The sequence below is a fragment of the Lates calcarifer genome, linkage group LG15 (genome assembly GCF_001640805.2).
Source record: "Lates calcarifer isolate ASB-BC8 linkage group LG15, TLL_Latcal_v3, whole genome shotgun sequence".
Classification (NCBI taxonomy): domain Eukaryota; kingdom Metazoa; phylum Chordata; class Actinopteri; family Centropomidae; genus Lates; species Lates calcarifer.
In genome coordinates, this window is record NC_066847.1 from 2859758 (window position 1) to 2878477 (window position 18720).

Genomic DNA, 18720 nt, shown 5'->3' on the forward strand with positions numbered 1-18720 from the left:
TGAACACTCGCAAATGTTAATTGTTGTCAGATGTAGGGTTAAAGGTCACGCTGAGACCCAGCTGGACTAAGAGGAGTGCCTGGACAGGATACCAGCCCACCAGAGAGCAGTGGTGACCCAAACACACCTGCGTCTTTGTTTTGCCTCCCACTCAACCCTTCTGTAAGAAATTAGCTTGAGTAAAGTCATGGTAAACTTTGTAACTGCAGAATGAGGTCTGTCACCGTGGCAACAGACAGGAAGTAGTGCTTAAGCGGTTTCCTGATGGCTTCCTCTTTATCGTGTAATGACATCTCACAAGGAAACATCAGCAGAGAGCAGTCAGCTGAATATCTATGTGTGAGTGTGTGCATGCTTGCATGTGTTTGTGCAGATGAGCGAGCGCTGGGTGTGTGAGGGAGCATACTTGTCCTGAAATGAGCTCTTACCTGCCTCACCTTTGTACTGTACACAGCTTACGCACTTGCCTCTTTTGGTTATGAGATAAGAAGAGGAACTTTAATTATGTCACTTATCTTTCATTAAAAGATCACACAGACCTTCCAGCCGCCAACCTTACACACACACTTACAGTCACTCACATAATGGCAGTGTGTTATCATCAGATGACTAAGACAGGAATAACCGACCTCATAACCACTAAGGTCGGGGAATTGTGCCTGAAGATTTGGAGCCTGAATTGGATGGAGGATGTAGTGAGCTTAGGTGAATTCTCCGCTCGTGGTGTCTTTCCGCTCGCAGCGTTATAAGATAGATGGTGAGCACAGATCGAGATGAACAGATGCTGGTTCAGGGGAGGCCAGAGATTTAATTTGATCAGTCTGCAGCTAACAGGGATTCATTTTCTCCCCATGGCATGATCAGATATAAAACCCTTCCATCTCACTTGTTTTTCAGATATGAGGAACCTCGGGGATCCAGAAATGAACTCACATATTGTTCACAGTCCCCGATTTATTAACTAATTCATTTATTATTATTCATTAACTTGGTTAATCCTTTTTTATCCTGTCACCTCCTAGTGGCTGTTAAAAGGCATGACAGTGTCTACAGATGACACTGAACCAGGTTCATTCACTCAGTCCCTCTATGCAGTTCTGTAGAACTGTGTGGGCTGCTATACGTTACAGTGTGATGCCTTCTCTCTCTCTCTCTCTCTCTCTCTCTCTCTGTCACACACACTCTATATATATATATATATATATATATATATATATATATATATATATAGTATTCAGTTGTAGTGCTGAAATGATTAACCTACTCAACTGATTAGTTCATTGACAGAAAATTCATTTTGATGATTGAATTGTTGAATAAAATAAAGTATAAATAAAGTAGTAAGAATAATGTGAAATGGCAGGGGCTGGTCACAGCTGGTAAAAAATAAAGTGTAAGTGTCACGCCTTTTTCATTAGTAGTAAGAGAGGAAACAGGTCACATAAGTCACAAACCAAAAACAGGTGAACTTTGGTCACACCTGGTGGGCTAGTACTTTTTGAAACCACCAACCACGTAACCCAGAAGATTAGTGTCACAGCCTAATTACAAAAAAGTGAAAACATGACAGTTTTGGTGGCTGTACATACAGTTTTATATAAATAAACACTATCATACAGTGAAACAAATGCAGTCACATACAGCAAGTAGAACCAGAACTCTTTAAGACAGTGTTGTGAAGGTCTAGCCAAATGCCTACTGAATTACCATACGCCTAGTTTAAACAAAATAAAATACAACCTCTGATGATGTCTACTCTCAGTGAATTAAATGAAGCATCCATAGAATTTGTTTCTCTCTGTTCATGTGGAGGCTTCTGCCTCAGTCAGATACCGTGTAAGCCCTGTCACAAAATGGCTTACTTTAATTTTCCAAAGCATCCTGTAATTTGTTGTCATTATACATTTGAACATAATTTCTGTAGCAATAATAGCAGTGGCTTCATGGATTGCTTATTGAGCTGTAAAATAATACAGCAAATAGCATAAAGAAAATCTGAAATAAACTCATTGTCATGGCTGTCATTATCTGTAGTACAAATTTGAAGTTCTCGGTTTCTCTGTGAATGTGCTGTTTGTGTGTGGAGGATGTTGCACTTCTCTTTTTCTTTTTTAACATTAGGGAGGCCTGTTGTGAAACCATGGTGGATATAACTCATCTTAAAAACCGGTACTTTTTCACTTTCTATGTCAGACAAATGCTTTGATGCAGGAAATCAATGAAACAAAGGGACAACGTGCAGGTTTTCTCCATTTGAATCAATTATCAAGCATTTGCAGCCATAAATGTTGCACAAACTGAACTGTAATACAAGTGAACTGCAGTGGGAAAAAAGTACACCTGCTTTGTCTTGCCCCTGATTAAACTTGACACCCTCCTCACATGTTGGCGTTGTCTTGTATTCGTACACTATGACCTTCCTCTCACAGAATGGAGCAGGCGGCACTGCGCATGGGCAGGTTGGCGGGCAGCTTGGCGTACTGCTGCCTGAAGCTGTTTCTCTTGTTGTTGAGGAAAGGACCTGGGTTCTCCAGCCCGTCGGTGGGCGGCGAAGACTCTGGCATTGCGTTTCCCTGAGGCACATCCAACTTGGCCCCCTTGTTGTTCTTAGTCTTTTTGGCTTTCTCCTTCTCCTGAGGCTCAGTTGAAATGGAGGGGGGCTCGTTAGCTGCCTCTGGTGGGGGCAGGGTGTCCAGGGGGAGGTCACTGGGGCTTGGCTTCCCTTCTGCTTGCTCCTCACTGCTGGTGATGTGGAGGTTGGAAGCCATGCGCTTGGCATTGGTGCTTGTGGAACTAGTGCAATTACACATTAGTTGAATTCAGAGCGATTCACATGAGACATAAAAAATGTTCAGAAACAGACACACACCTGAGATCACGCTGTCTGAAATCAGACATTTTTACATTTGGCACCAGGGATGAAAGTCCGTAGTCTCTGGCATATGAGCAAGGATTTTCCCCTGACTGATGCTTCTCTCACAATCCAAAAAGTCTTTATAATTTATTGATTTAATAATTTTCTAAAAGAGTGTAATTTTCTCAATACCAGTGTTCTTATTTTTTCAAACCGATATCAAATAGTTTATTTCTTCTTTTACAAAAAATAAGTCTCAAACACTTTATATTTTGTGTTTTATTCAGTGCTTTTGTCTCACAATTTTTTGTGCTTTGCTTGCTTGCTGCCTGGTGCTGCAGGGGGCAATGAGCACAGCTCTGACTCAATCAACAGGGGGCATCCTGAGTCCACACTGTGTACAGAGGAAAAGTGATGCTTTGGTACAGACTGCTCTCCTTTTGTCTACTCACCCATTAGAGCTCTTGTCCTCAGAGTCTTTCTGTTCACTGCTGTAGCGTAGCTCTGCCGGGGTCTTGAACGATAGATCTTTCTTTCCTTTCAGCCAGTAGGTCTTCATGTAGCCTTTACCCTGTATGGTATTATATTTGTTATTATTATTGGAGAGAACATTTCATCTAAAATCTGTAATAAACACTTGGACTACCCGGTCTGAAATATCTCAGATCTGGCTGAAGATTGTGAGCATTTTCAGTAACACTCAAGAGAGAGTGACACACCTCATCTTGGAATAAATTGCCTCACAAATTACAGCTACAAGACTGACTTAACGTGACATGTAAAATATTAATTATGTCCATCTCAGTCAGTGGATGGTGGTTAATCCATAATTTGCAGAAAAAATGACAGAGCACTGAAAGGTATGTGTCCATGACTGATATTAACCTCTCACCTTTACAAAGATTTTGCCCCTCTCCTCGATGATGTAGGGCTCATGTTCCAGGTGGTCTTTGGTTGTCTGGCTGATGTGTATCTGCATGCCCTGCTCAGACAGACGCACATATAGAGAGCTACTGCTAAAGCAGAGTATTGAAATACAAGCTTCATTTGTATTGAAACCTTCTTGGTCATCAGAGGGAAGTGAGAACATTTAGCTTACTGGACTCTGAAACGAGAGTTTATTCAGAGTCTTCTTCCTTTATGGGAATGTATAGTGAGGGAATTAAGCCTTAACAAACTGCTCCCTATTCAATTTATTTTCTGTTCATCATAGAACAGATTTCCACACATGACATTAACTTCTGTTACTGTAAGTAATGGAAAGCAAATGAAGTAATTAGCCCGTTGCATTAAGTTAAAAGCAACATGCACTGTGGTGTCATTAAACAGAAAATGGTTTTCCATAGTAATGTACATGAATTTGACTGAGGGAAATCATGAATGTTATTGCAGTTATTTATACTATCACCGAGGGTTATTTAGCACATTTGGTGGGTTGTTAAATATGTTAGTGTAGTCACCACTCCATTGCTCTCCATCCTCGAGGCTGTGTTCACAGTGTCGCCAAACAGACAGTAGCGAGGCATCTTCAGACCAACAACGCCAGCCACCACCATACCCGAGTGAATACCTGAGAGAGGAAAAAAACTGTTTGTGGAACCAGACCAGATCTAACACTCATTGCTTTTCTTTCTTTCTTGTCATAAACAACTAATAGTGACAACATCATGGGTCATAACATCACCCTTTAGAAAATATATCTTTAGTCCTGTATTTAGTGGAAAATACAGTTTAAGCATGATTCAGTCCTTAAGATGAACATTATATGTTACTGAGAAAGTGCAGCAGTTTAAAAAGATTACTGTTACATAACCATAATACATTTATAGGGGAATGGAGGGTTTGTTGATTGATATTAATGACTCACTGATGACGCACTGACATTTTTTCCTGCTACTAGAAACACAGTCAGCAAGAAAGCATTGTTTTCTCAAGTGTTTAGCATTGAGACTGGTGATCCACCAAACGGTCCACCATGCTGTCTTCTAGTCCAATGCATGCTGGGATAGACAGACCCTGATCAGAATAAATGGTTTACAGAATAGATGGAGCTTCACTGCTCCTTTAATTGAAAATTCTTTTTAGTTTTGGCTGCCTGATGGTCTCAAGACCTCAATAGCTAGTGTCAACTTCAGAGCAGCAACTCTTTGTGATAGTAGGGAATCAGTGTCTTGATCTGTATACTTTGCCTGGGTCCTCTGGATGGGTAGAAGGAAAAATATTCTATTATACCTCAAAATGTCAAGATGATATTTTTGGGGCTGTTACTTAAAAGTGGCAGAGTGACTGAGTGGACAAAAACCTCAACCTGAAAGTAATTGCAGTTAGAAAATGACCTCCACACAGACAACAGTCAAGTACCAAACATCCAAGTAATCTGGGTGCCTTATGAAAACACCAAACAGTTGTCCTTCTCACCGACTCTGATCTGGATGTTATCCCCGGTGGAGGGGTCTTTAAGGTGGTCGATGGAGCTCAGCATGTCCAGAGCCATGTCACAGATGTGATGTGCGTGAAAGGTGGTCTTGTTGGGCACGCCTGCCACCACCATGTAGGCATCACGGATCGTCTCCACCTGGACAGAGAGGAGAGTGGCCATTTATACGTGTGATTAGTGTGAACATCATGTTTTGACTTGTTGCTTGTTTTGATCACTCCACAACAAGAGTCACCACAAACGGCTCACACCCGTATGACTCCACATATTTCCCAGGTGTGTGTGTATGTGTGTGAGTGTTGCAGCTCCTCACTCAGTCACATGTTCATCAGAATGTTTTGTCAGATAATCTGAAGAATTGAATTGTGTTGCAATTCATCACATGGTGGCTTTAAATAAAAGTTTTTTTTGTTTTTGCATATGTATTTATTTTTTGTAGGTTTTTACATTTTCCATGTTCTAATCACTGGACATGAAAGAAAAATTCTCAGTAGGAGAGAGATGCAGCTGGGTGTGTTGTTGTCTTCGTCTTACCTTGTAGACGTTGTGCTTCTCGCTGAGTGTGTCAAAGACAATGTAGATCTCATTGAGCATGTCCACCACCTGCATTGGTGTGATGTGGATGCAGATCTCATTAAATTTGACCACATCGCTAAACAGGATGGTCACATCTGGGAAGACCTAGGATACAAACAAACACACTCAAAGTTAGAATAATTACACACAGAGCACAGTCAAACACACACTCACTGTGACTCTAGATGTCTTTGTTAAATGGTACCTACACCAGAAAGAGATGATAGCATTGTATCAGTCAGTCACAGGCTCTTCGAGTCATCGATTAAATGTTTGTTATTGTTAGATTTTAGTGTTTCCATGTGAATATTGTTGGAATAGATTGTACCACTGTAATTTTGGCTTTAGAGATTTTCATCTTTATCTAATTTTATATGTTGTAGGTTTGTAGGTGATCTATGTGGAGCAGGTTGACAGTACAAAAAGAACTTGTGTGTGTCAGCAGAACTTCCAAAGCATAGAAAAGCAGCTCTGATCTTTTGTGGTTATGGAGCGCCACTATCCTTGTTAACAAAAACCACTGGCTTGTACCTGGCACGTCTCCAGTGCAGTGATCCCCTTCCTGAGGCGGTCGGCCACAGCTTTAGGGATCATGGCGTACAGCAAAGAATCTCCCCTCTTCTTCTCTTCGTCCAGCTTCTTGATGATTTCCTGCAGCTGAGCATATTTTTGTTGCTCCTGGAGGATTAGAAACGGGACACAAGAGTCTACAGTTACAGTCTCACCTCTCTTAAAGCTAAAAAATCCCTATTTGCCTTCTCTAATCCTTTTAATCCACATCCCTGCTGCATGACTGAAGTGGATTTAATGGGTGAAATCAATCGGGGAGCAGAGCTTTCACCTGGGCTCACCTGGTCCGACAGTGTCATAGAGAGAACTGACACTGCACTTCATATAATGGAACCTTTGCTTGGAATCACATGACTCTTGAATACATTTTCTAAGACAAAATGAACCACCTCAAACTGCCCCCCTGGTCCATTGTAAAATTGAAGTCTGCTTAGTTAGTATGATGCTCTGTCTCTGGAGACTAAGGATTCAGGATTTTCCTTCACCTGATCGAGGGCCAGCTGCAGCTCAGCTGATTGCTGCGTCCCGGCCAAAATCAGTTCTCTGCTGGAGTCGTGCAGGTTCAAATCATTCACATATACACCCATCTTTATCATGTCCTCCACTGTCTCTATACTGCAAGAATAAGGGGAAGAAATTAGGATATATTTAGCATAAATATGAAAGAAAAGCAAGAGAATGTCATTTATTTAACCAAATTGGCATACAAAAGTCCAATCTGTAATCCCTGATTTCAGTGATTAAATCTATTTAGTAACATTTAGCATATTTAGTTTTGAATAGCTGAGGTGTCAGCACACACAGTAAAAGGCCAGGGGGCCGTTTCAAAATGTGTTTGTTTTAGGAATAAAGTGATCTGCTGCCTTATTTTTACAGTTAATTATCAAATAAAGACTAATACTTAAAATGGCTCATACAAAAATATTACAGGGTTGTCCTAAATGTAGTCTGAGGTAAAGCAGAAAATTGCTTGTACTGTATTGACTTGCATCAAATCAGCATATCCCATCACTGCGTTTCCATGGAATTAACTCTACCAGTACAACAATATACAGTAATAATGGTGCATTCAAAATGTTTGAGTGTAAAACATAAGGGACAAAGTGTTGTTTTTTATTAACAGCAGAAAACTGCAACTGCAGATTATGGCTGCAAATAAGAGCAGAGCAGTTTGCCTATCTCTAATAATAGCCTGTCTCGAATAAAAGTCTGTCTCCTTAGTTGAGGTAAAAGGCCTCGCTCACTGTTTGAGCAAAACAGTAACTGTTAACATTGCTCTCAATGTAATTTTTTCCCCAGATTGGATTGTTGTGTGCATGAAAATTAACATTTTAAAACTGGAAAGCCTATCTGAACCCGACATGCATACATTTATTTTGTTTAAAAACGAGACCCAATCTCATATTGACCCGAGGACAGTCAGACCTGTTTCAAAATAGACTCGAGTATAATTCAACCTGATTCAAAATGCAGTTGATTTAAATGACGCCAATAGAGGAAGGACACAATGACACTGGCAGCAGCACGATGTGCCACCTATTAACAAGCAGCTGCAGTTGAAAAGGGCAGCAATATCTGTCTTTTCCCTGAATTTCACAGTTCCTACTCACTGTTTCACCTCTAAAAGCACTTTTTCCTACAATGGCTGAATAATAACAAAAACCTGAATATAAGCTGAATATAACTTGGGTCCAGCCCAACTCCAATACCCTGTTGGAGTGGACATGTGAAGCCCTCTAGTCCTGGGTCACTGTTAAAACATAGTCAAACCATAGACAGTGGTCTTACATGGGTGTCCCCAGGAAGATGAGGGAGTCCCACTGGGGGACATACTTCATCTGGCCCTTCAGATGGAGAGGCTTCTTAGGAGGCTCCCGCATGTCCTCGAAAATGGTCTCACTACACTTTCCTGAGAATAACCATGAAGGAAAGGTTACTGGGATTGTAGCAAATAAAGAGCAAGTGAGGAAGGTCAGAAAATTTCAAAGGATATACTGTAGTTTGTCTTAAAACAGTTGAACCCTTGCACTGCTCCAGAAATGTATTATAAGTGACAAACTGACCAACTATCAAACTTAGAAATCCTGTTAACAAAAGTTCAAGTGTAAAATGTTCTGACCAGTGACTGTCTGGAATGCCAGCAGTTCGATATCTTCGCCTCCTGAGTTGGCAGAGCTGTTGTACTGGGTGAGAGCGCTGCTGTACTCTTGGTCTGTGCCCTTCATCTCCTCCACTGCCTTTGGCTCTGATGGAGGGAGAGCAGTGGAAACAGTGAGAGGACAGAAGACCAAATGAACCAGGGTGTCAGTTAACCACGAGAGTTAACAAGGGCATAAATGTGTGAAGATAGTGCAGTGAATTCCAAGCAAAGAGTCAGGCAGTGGCAGAGTAGGAAAGGTTCGGCTCCTCAATCCGTTTGATATTCATTCCTGGATATATTATAAATGTTTTATTTTGCTCTGTCTGGATACAGTAACTTTAGACAAAATGAGGGAGTTACTTGATGGACGTTTTGTGACCCCATCCATTTGAAATGAATCCTTTCTTATACATTATACATTTGAAATGACAAAAAGATCGAAATGAAAAGACTGGTACCTCTTTCTTCTTCCCTCTTTGCTTTCTCACTTTCCTCCTTCTCCTCTGGCTCCTCTTTGCTCAGTTTGGGGATGTTGACCTTCTGCTTGCTCTCCACCACCGCTTTAGACAACAGCTCAAACACATTGTTCAGATGGGTGTAGATCTGAGCACAGGAAGCAGAAAGATTTTTGTGGTATTAGGCATTGATGTCAAAACAAAGACGAATGGATGTAGGAGTGAGTTAGTCAGCGAGGCAGAAAACTCCCTCTGAACTCACATTATCCCAGCTGAACTCCAGCATGGGTCTGACCAGAGTGAACTCTTCATTGACCTTCTTGCCCTGGAGGTCGGAGAAGACCTCCTTGAGGCCATCGCCAATGCGGTACATGGTCATGTCACGGCGGAAGATGACACTGAAGGGGAACATGTCAAAAAAGATACCTCGCTTCATCGGCAGCTTCTCGTAGCTCGGTGCCGTCTTCTGCTGGGGCATGCGGTGCTTGAAAGCTGCGTTGTCAAAGTTCATCTTATAAACCTGGACAAGTAGATTTGATTCCATCAAAGTTATTGAGACAAATATCTTCAGACTTATTTATAAAGCATCAGTGAATGGCTTTTTAACATTAATAAAACCATTTTCAATTTATAATCTCTGTATAAAGTATTATGGTGTCACCAAAAAAAAACTGAAAATGTGGATGTCTCTTTTGGAAAGCATATCAGTGCGAGAGTTTTGTTTCCTCACAGTAAAGCATTTAGTAGTTCATCAGTTCAAGGAATCCACAAGACAAAACAACAGGGCTGACACTGATGTTAGCTGATGCTACTATCTCAAGGTTGCACATTTCATAATTTGTTCTGCTGTAAATTCTGAGCTGAGAACACTTATCCCCATCCAGTAAACACTTGTTGTTTGAGCGTAAACAAGAACGTCTTCAGTCATCTAATTGAAGGCGATGGAATCATTTCCATACTGATAGAACTGACACAGGGTCAAGGTCAGACTCTCAACAGCTCGTCTGATTCTTGACCTGAGCCCGAGTACATACCACATACGTCATTTTCTCAGTTTCCTCTTTAGACAGGATTTCCACTTCGATATCTGTGTTGTAGAATTGTCGTCCCACTTGAGACAGCTGCCCTGCAGGAGTCAATAACACACACTGGTCATGGATGTGTACAGGTCAACTTTGCTTATAAGCACTTCAGTCAACGTGGGTTTGTGTAAGGTTAATTTCAGAGTAAACTGCAGTGCTAAGAACAATCACTGTTTTATTTTGCATCAGTGACTTTGCTTGGATAGATTACCCTTGTCTGATGGCCTGACGACTGCCATGTCCTCGTGAACCAAGTCATTTGTTTTACTTCTCAGCAAAGGATACTGTACATGTGCTGCACATGCTGTATAGCTGTTCTTCACTTAAAGACATTAACATTTTTTGAAGGAGGCAGTAAAATGAAAAGGAGAACGGGCAGGAAACGCTCGGTTCAAAATATCAAACAAACTAACAGGTCAATCTGATGTTCACGTGTTATTTAATATGTGAAATTATGACCATTAAAATAGAACAATTAGCTTGAAACATACAGTACATTAAAGTCATTATCCTTGTCTTTCTTCATTAATTCACTTTTTTACAGACTGCTTTGTAAGCACAACCTAGCTTCCTGAATGTGTTTTTTAGCTGTAGGTCTCAGTAGATTTCACCACAGTATGTACATTAAATTTCACAGCCTAGGTAACTGTTAAATTTCCACCACAGTGAACATAATTTTACATTTATATTGTCACTGTTTCATCTTGGGATAACGCAGCTGAGAGTGCATAGTGCATTAAAACTCAATAATAACAAAACATTGTTAAAAAGGACATGTTGTTCACAGTACCTTGTCTGTATCAAGCTTTTTCATTCAATCTAAACTCTGATTTTCCTGCTGTAATGAATAAAGACCTGTGGCTCCCTAGAATGAAAGAAAAACCTAAAACATCTGAAAGACTGTGGCATGTATTGGAAAGTGTCCACATGTCCATAATGTTAAGTACATCTAATTTGAAGTAAATGAGGTAAAACAAGCCAAACCACACTTTAATTGCTCAGACATTATTTTTACATGCTTATTCATATTCAGGTTCAAATGAGGCTGTAGCCTATCCCAGCATGCAATGAGAGACCCACACAAATACAGTGGGGAAGATGTAAACTCTGGTCTGAGGTTGGGGCTCAAACCCAGTTTCCTGTCACTGTGGTAGACTGTGTAACACACAGTGTTTCCCCCACTGTGCTTTGTTACCTTTGACAAACTGGGTGAATCCCTTGCGGGTGCTGCGGTAGTGCAGCGTGAGGCTCGTCTCACACTCCTCCTCCACACAGAAACTTGGTGGCTGCACCTTGGGGAAGGAAAAGCGAAAGTACTCGTGCAGGTTGTCCAGCTCGTTGATGAAGTCGCGCACATTTCGTCCCAACACCTGAAAAAGATGGAAGACAGGGATATTTAAACCGTAAACAACAACTGTTGTTTTTATGATATGAATAATATTTCATTTTAAAGTCATTTTTATGTTGTCTGAGTATTTGCATATTTTTCTCAGATTTTCTGTTCATGTTTCATTTTGAGTGAATATATGAAACATTTTTTTCCCTTCAGAAAATTTCATTTGTGCATTTTATCCACAGAAACCTTTCTCATTCACTTTATTCAGAAACATTTCCCTGGGAGACATGTAAAAACTCAACATTGACTCACTAATATATTATCAAACATGTTAAATTGTTCTAAGGACTGAGGAGTGATAGCTCAAGACAGTCAAAAGGATGATCACTATATCACCTTCAGGATCCGCTCATATCCATAGTTTCCAATCCTCTTCACCATATAGACCCCGAAGGCGTACATCAGCTCATCGTGGGTCTTTCCCAGAACTTCGCCTGCTGCCTTTGCCAATCGAAGGATCAGGTTGTCACTGTAAAAAAAAAAAAAAAAAAAAGAAGAAGAAGAAAAAAGTTATTCATTCATTTAAATTTTTCTGTTATTTTTGCTTAGTGGCTGTTTTGCCCAATGAGATTTCAAATAACTTCAGCAGAGATGTGACAACATGAACTGTACATTTCCAGCTTCACAAATGTGTAGTTATGTGTGTTAATGACCAAAGCATAAATATTTCTTGAATGCAACTGGCAGTACAGTTCTTCATATGTGTCTGGTGAGTCTCAAGCATTGAACACCAAGACAGTTTACAGGTTTATCCTGAAATTGTGCACAGTATAATGGGGAAGCTTGACTGACAAAAACAACCTACTTGTACATCTGATGTCTGACAAACTTGAGGTGGGGTATCTCTGCTCGGTTCTCGATCAGTCTCCACACATCCTCTCCATAGGATTCATTAATGTAATCGTTCACTGCTTCCAAATACAGGCCGTACATCTTCAGAGGGTTGGGAAACCTCCAGACTTCTGCCCAAGTTAACTGCTTAACTGAGGTGAGACCAGGGAGAAAGTCAACAGTTTAAAATATCACTGATGAGAGGATCTCTGAAAATCCATTTTCCTTCAGAAGGCGGACCTTTGGCACTGTCTTGAGATTATGCAATTAAATGAGATTAAAAGAATGATGATGATTGTTTTATGATTTTCTGGGCTAGTTACAAATGTAAAGGCATATTGTTCAGTCCAGCTGTATGCAGTGAGGGAAATAAAGACATAGTTTTACCTGTGTCACACACAACCTCATGAAACCTCAGGTAACCCCCTCAGACACCAGCTACATCTAAGAAAAGATCAAGATTCTTAGTAAAGGAAGTATTCTTTTCAGGGAATAACAGCAATGGTAACTGTGATTGTGCATGTCTGCTGCAGCATTGTTCTTCACTTGCTGTAAAATTTTACCAGTATGGCAGATACAAGCTATAGAAAAAAACATCAGAAGGTAATCAAGCAGCGTGAAATCTTCCCATCCCATCAGTTAGCTAAAGTAAAACACAAATAAAACCAAAATGACAAAAAAAGGATGCAAAGGTGAAAACAGAAGTCCCCTTACCTGCAGTCCCTCAGTGCTGTGTTATCCTGGGCTCCAACTGTGCCAGCCAGCGCCACAGCATCGCTCCCTGCTGAGAGTTTCCACCTGCAGCTGACATGTGCGCTCTCCCCTGACACTTGCCTGTCAGGTCAACAGGTGACCCAGGCTAAAATAGCAGCACCAAGGCATGTTTGTGGCAGGTAGGAAAGAAAGGCTACAGAAAATGTTTTTCAGACTCTCAGCTGCATGTACTGGCAGACATTCTGGATCTAATTTGTAAGGTTTTTTGTAAGGAGATGAAGTCTGTGGGTGGCTGTTACTGTATATGGGAATCCCTTAAAAAAAAAAAACATTTAGTTTCTGTGTTATGTAAAACCAAGAACACAGTGTGAGGGCTCATTAAATGAAATTAGCCTGCACTCTTTTGCAACAACTCATTAGGGCTACCAGGTTTCTTGGCTAATTACTTTAGAATTTGCATAATTATGGTCAGGTGCACATTGAACTGACATGCATTGTGTTGAGATTGGCATTTGAAAGGTTTTGTATTGCTTGTTGCTTTGTGAAGTGATGCTTAATAAACCCTTTCAAAACATTCAGGCCTCCTGTTAAGGCTGCCATTACCTACCACCACTCAGTGAAGGCTGAAATGTGACAAACATTGGTGTTTTGACTCATATCGTGATGTCTGTTTGGACTAACAGAAACTACTTGAGCATTTGAAAAGAATATTTATTTTTATTAAAGAACCTGGCATATTTATGATAAGAGAAGCTTTTTAATCAACTGTCAACAAGTGTGGTTGACTCAGTCTTCAAGAGAGAAATACATACAAATCACCTGCAATTTCAAAGTAGATCATCACCACTTTTCTTCACCTTATCCACTAGGGGGCACTGCTATAACACCCTTGATTTATTAGAGGTCTATCCAATGCTTCCACTAGGGGAAATTAGCTTGAAAATTAATAGAAATGTGTGACTCTGGCCTTTTGGTAAGGCCAGACAAGGAAGATCAGGCATTCTGTCATTTTATGACATGTGTGGCCTTTAATATCTGTCCTGTTGCAAAACATACAGATCTGATTCATTTCTTCCATAAAAAGATCACAGTTGGTCTCCAGCACTGAAAAATGATTTTTCTTTTTTCTTTTCCATATTTAAATTCTGACCTGGAAGGTTAGGAGCCTCACACATATCATGTTATGGTTCAATTAAGAAAACACTTTCAGGCAGAATTACTTTATCCAGCCTCCACTTTCCTTTTCACACCTACATTCCACCTGGGAACCAAAGGTGTGCTGACAGCTAGCCTGTAATACCCGCTCAGAGTGATAATGAGCAGCTCTCTGTTCCATTTCTTGTGTCGCTTTTTGCTTCCTTTTTCCCTCCATTTCCTCTGTCTCCCCAGCATTCCCCCATTTGCCAGGTGCTGCTGTCTGTCTTTAATGGCCTCTAGTGCGACTGTGCCACACGTGGCTCGGGAGGTCCACTGCTGCCTCTTAGCCGGGGAACAGAGGGAGATAACAATGTGCTGATGGTGCCAACCACAACTCCACACAGATGCCGCGGGCGCTTTCATTAAAGACGGCATGACTCATCTTCTTTCGCCCTGCCAATATTACACCCTGCCTTCCTTCCTTCCTTCCCACAAAGAGAGAGGTGCTGCTGTTTCAAAAGGTGTCCGTTCATGTCATTTTTCAAACGCTAACAGGGAGCCAAGGAACACCTCCCTCCCATTGTTTGATGTGAACAACATAAACACACACAGACACACGTTTGCACAAACGAACACACAGCCCTGTTTTCCTGTCCCTCCACCACACATACAGGTGGTATCTTTTTCACTCTACTCATATGTTTCCTTTCTGTCCCCGCTTGTTATCTGTTATAGGAGTTATCAGGCTCTGCCAGCCTAACAGAGGGATGATCCAATCTCTGGGGAGTATCAGGGTCACTGGAGGAAACCATGCATAGTCGGGCTTGTTCAGCTCCAGCAAAAACCAGGCGGCTGATATCAATTTCATATTGTTAAAGCAGGAAAAGAGTTCTCAATTCAAACATGGGGCATTGATTAAAGCATCAGCACGAAGCACAAACAGGTTATTGGAGCATTTCGACTGAGTCAGACCACAAAGTTATTGGGTGACAAATTCACACCATAAACTGCTTCTCATTGTTTACAACCAGCAGTCCCTCCAGATAAGATTGTAAATCCCTTCGGTGTAGCAGGACTGAAACTGCACAAAAGCCACAGGGATGAATCCCGGGATGTGGCAAAATGGAAATGGTGGAGGAGCTGTAACTGCTGTGACCCCGTGGTTGAATACTTAATGGGAGTCTATCTGTATCCCAGCCATCCTATCTCTCAATCCCCCTCTCAGCGGCCAGCCTCCCCCCGTTAATGCAAAAGAATGTGCCATATTTCTCCAGCACAATCCCTTGATACCTCGCTCTTATTGGTTTTACTGTAGACACAGTAGGAGCCAGGCTATGACGCTACACTAGCTGAATGCTAACGATGTCGGGACGTCTTTTTGTGGCTTTATGCAGCAACCAAGGGCCTCTCTCTCGCTGTATTTATAGCTCCTCTGTGAGTTCTCCCCCTCCCCGCTCCCTCCCTCTCTATTTCTTTTCAGTTTCACCTGTCAGCATCTCTATCTTCCCCCCAGTATCCTTTACCCCACCTGCTACTTTTCTTTTTTCACTCTCTCTACGCAGACCTGCTCTCAATCTCCTGTAATGCCGACTCTCTCCAGCCTTCCGTCATTATTTAATGCAGTATTTTGGCGATATCAGCCCACATTGTTGTTATGGTTCGTCACGTGCCCGTACAACCGTGTCCTCCCTCTCTGTCTCTCTCTGCATTAGCTTAATTGAATCTTCCACCGCTGTTTAAAAAAGTATGTGATGTGGGGGTCATCTGTTGTTACTTTCTTTGCAATGATTTCTATGGCATAGTGCGGTGAAGCTAATAGCACCTGACCAAAAGCTGCTCACATTCACTCTGTCTCTTTACAGGCCCTTTCAACTGTAGCTGATGGAAATACAGCGCTCTTGGAGGTGTAAAAATAGTGTCAAATCCTAACAAAGGCAATTCTAGAACGAGAGATAGGAGAAGGGTAGATGGTGGGGGTTGCACGCTGTTCGGAAAAGAAAGGAAATTCAGGGTTCTACAGTCTGCATAAATATTCCATTAACTTCAGCTGGCTCCATAACGGCATAGCAGTGCGGTTATGCATTTGGTGCCTGGAATTTGAAATGAAATTATTGTGGAGGTGGAGAAGGAGGTAGTGGTGGTGAAATAGCCGTTTCCTTTCTTCCAATTTTCTCCTCTTCCCTCTTTTGCCCCTTCGCCTTATCTCGGGTGACGCTAATCTAATTTCAGCTCTGCTTGTGACAGCTCTAACGTGGTTTTGTGTACTGATTCCACCCCGTGTGCGCACTCTCTCACACACACAAAACACACAAGTGACTCATGCACGCTCCAAAAGGTCACATACAGTATCCAAACATACACACCAATGCATACACGTGCTTATATGTACAAATATGTACACACACACACAAATGCAAAACCGCACACATCCATCCCTGGCTGCGCACAATACACGGACTAAAGACACACAAACAATCTTCTTGTCTGTCATTTCCCAGTAATACATCAGCTCTATGATCTGTAATTTTACATCTGGCACCAGACAGATTCAACAATCAATCAATCGGAGGGGAATCAGATTCCGATCCAGACTGAGCTGAAATACAGAACTTAAAGGGTCAGTTCAGCAATCAAAATTACCTTTAACTGTATCCAGATAGGCAGATGCTTTGGGTTTTCTTTGGTCAGGTTTTAAGATATCTGCACCTCAGACATCAACCGCCACCTCAAATCACTGATGGTGACCTAAATTTCTTTTTTGGGGCTCAAAGCATCAATTAAAAGAGATTTGAAAAACTCTGCAGCAACAAAAACCAATAAGTTACTCTCTACAATCCACACTTTTATGCCATTTATCAAAGCTGAAAATGTTTCAAAGCCTTATTAAATACAACCCAAACCATCTGAATGTCTGCAACAATGCCAGGGTAAATGGAAGAGTGTGGTTTTTTGAGAGTGATTTGGGTGAATTAACTTTTTCAACCCCATTATTGTAATGTGATAATTCTAAAGTCAAGGTAATATTATTTATATACCAGTAGTAGCCAGCAGTTAAAAACCTATAATCCGAAAATGATAATTTACTTCTGGAGTAAATCCACAAATTTCTTGAGTTAAGCTGTATTTCCGTTGTGCATAATGGTATAAAGTGTTAGTGGTTATAAGACTAGGTGTGAGTCTTTCTTTTTTACTCCCAACAGAAAACGTGGCTGTATTGCATCAGTCTCTTGGGGCTACTGTTGGAGAAATTAGTCTCTGCGTGCCTTCTATGATGGATTTCTCCCTGTTTGATTATTGAATGTCGGTGCAGAATTGTAAGATTAGAAATAAGCCCTTGGCTCTTTGATTCTCAGTGACTGACACAAAAGCCTGACTTTTGCCATTGATGTTTTAGAAATTCCATTGTAGCGGCTGGAAATGAGAAAAATACCCTGCCAAACAACAAAGCAGGAATGTAAGGTATTGCCAAAGGACTGCTCTGTAAAGGCCTTCATTTTGACCTGATGAGGCTATTAATGTACGAGTCAGTGTCTTTATATTCTATATGTAAATATGGGACTGTCTTCACACCAACACATTAGCATTTTTCAGATGCCTGAAACAACCTATGTTCAGGTTTAGTTGGACACACAGACTGATGCTTGTTGTCATTTTCTATCAACAGTCATTGTTATTTTCCTTTAGCTCCCACCATAATCATTTGTTAACCTTAAGCTTAACCTCAAGTAGTTTTTGTGCCTAAACCTTACCAAACCTAAACCATAGCCACAGCAGAACAGAAAACACTAATGTTGGTCGTTTTTGAAACAGTCATACATTTGAGCAGGGATGTCATCCCCCTTGTTAACAAAATGACCAAAATGCATCCTTTTGTTGACCTGCCATCCCCAGTGTTCATGGACCTGGGTATGTTTTCCAAGGTGTATGAAAGTTGTGAAATTGTCTACAATAACTCTTCTGTGGTGCTGCAGAGTATTTCATGAATTAGTCCTAAACCCTGAAGTAAGGTCCCAAAGTTGTGGGGTTTTGATTAAATCCCTGAAATAAAGTCTGCGATTTACACAAATCTCAAGACATTTTCATGTTTTATCCTACGACATTAAACAGCTCCAGTATGTTCGCCCTAACAGCTGCCGCCATGGTGCTAGCTAGTTGACCGAATTAACTGGCCTAGCCAACATTAATCCATCTGATGTCTGACTGATTGCATCATCAAACTCACTGCAAGTTTATCCTGGTAACATTTAACTGACCCTTTGTTTTCTTGCCTCACAGACACAAACGAAGCTGAAGGGGTGCGTCGGCTTTGGGAAAGGAAAAGAGTAAGGACAATGTGAGGTGACAGAGGGAAGAAGAAATGGAGAGGACGATAGAGCTGAGAGAGGAGGAGCAGGTACTGTCCACTTTACCCAGAATGGGATTTGCATGATGTCTCTGACCTGATGACATTCAAACAGCCGAATTACCACAAAGATATATGTTCTACAGTTTAACACATAGGCTCAATTTAACCACACAGACCTAGTAT

At 41.2% G+C, this 18720-nt stretch overlaps 1 protein-coding gene and 1 long non-coding RNA gene across 2 annotated transcripts in view; one reads left to right on the top strand and one right to left on the bottom strand.

The window, feature by feature from the left end:
• Positions 1 to 1576: 1576 nt before the first annotated feature.
• LOC108883186 (soluble guanylate cyclase 88E) lies at positions 1577 to 13266 on the bottom strand. Its single transcript, XM_018676101.2, has 18 exons — positions 13056 to 13266; positions 12729 to 12785; positions 12316 to 12493; positions 11847 to 11979; positions 11310 to 11484; positions 10067 to 10158; positions 9295 to 9552; positions 9036 to 9180; positions 8557 to 8682; positions 8226 to 8346; positions 6923 to 7052; positions 6399 to 6545; positions 5826 to 5972; positions 5273 to 5429; positions 4315 to 4424; positions 3747 to 3836; positions 3307 to 3425; positions 1577 to 2793 (listed from the first exon to the last, which is right to left on the bottom strand). Exons 3-18 carry the CDS (start codon positions 12441 to 12443, stop codon positions 2424 to 2426), a joined length of 2448 nt encoding a protein of 815 aa, XP_018531617.1. The 5' UTR covers positions 12444 to 12493; positions 12729 to 12785; positions 13056 to 13266; the 3' UTR covers positions 1577 to 2423.
• Positions 13267 to 18485: 5219 nt separating this feature from the next.
• Positions 18486 to 18720, top strand: part of LOC127143337 (uncharacterized) — a 40758-nt gene continuing 40523 nt past the window's right edge. Inside the window, exon 1 of the long non-coding RNA XR_007814663.1 lies at positions 18486 to 18585. This is a non-coding gene — a long non-coding RNA (uncharacterized LOC127143337). The remainder of the gene's footprint in view (positions 18586 to 18720) is intronic.

Coding starts and splice junctions, on each gene's coding strand:
- LOC108883186 (XM_018676101.2), bottom strand. CDS start 12,443: ATGTACGGCCTGTATTTGGAAGCAGTGAACGATTACATTAATGAATCC. Junction 11,980..12,315: donor GTCAGACATCAGATGTACAA/GTAGGTTGTTTT, acceptor TTTTTTTTACAG/TGACAACCTGATCCTTCGAT. Junction 9,553..10,066: donor CTGAGAAAATGACGTATGTG/GTATGTACTCGG, acceptor CTACTTGTCCAG/GTTTATAAGATGAACTTTGA.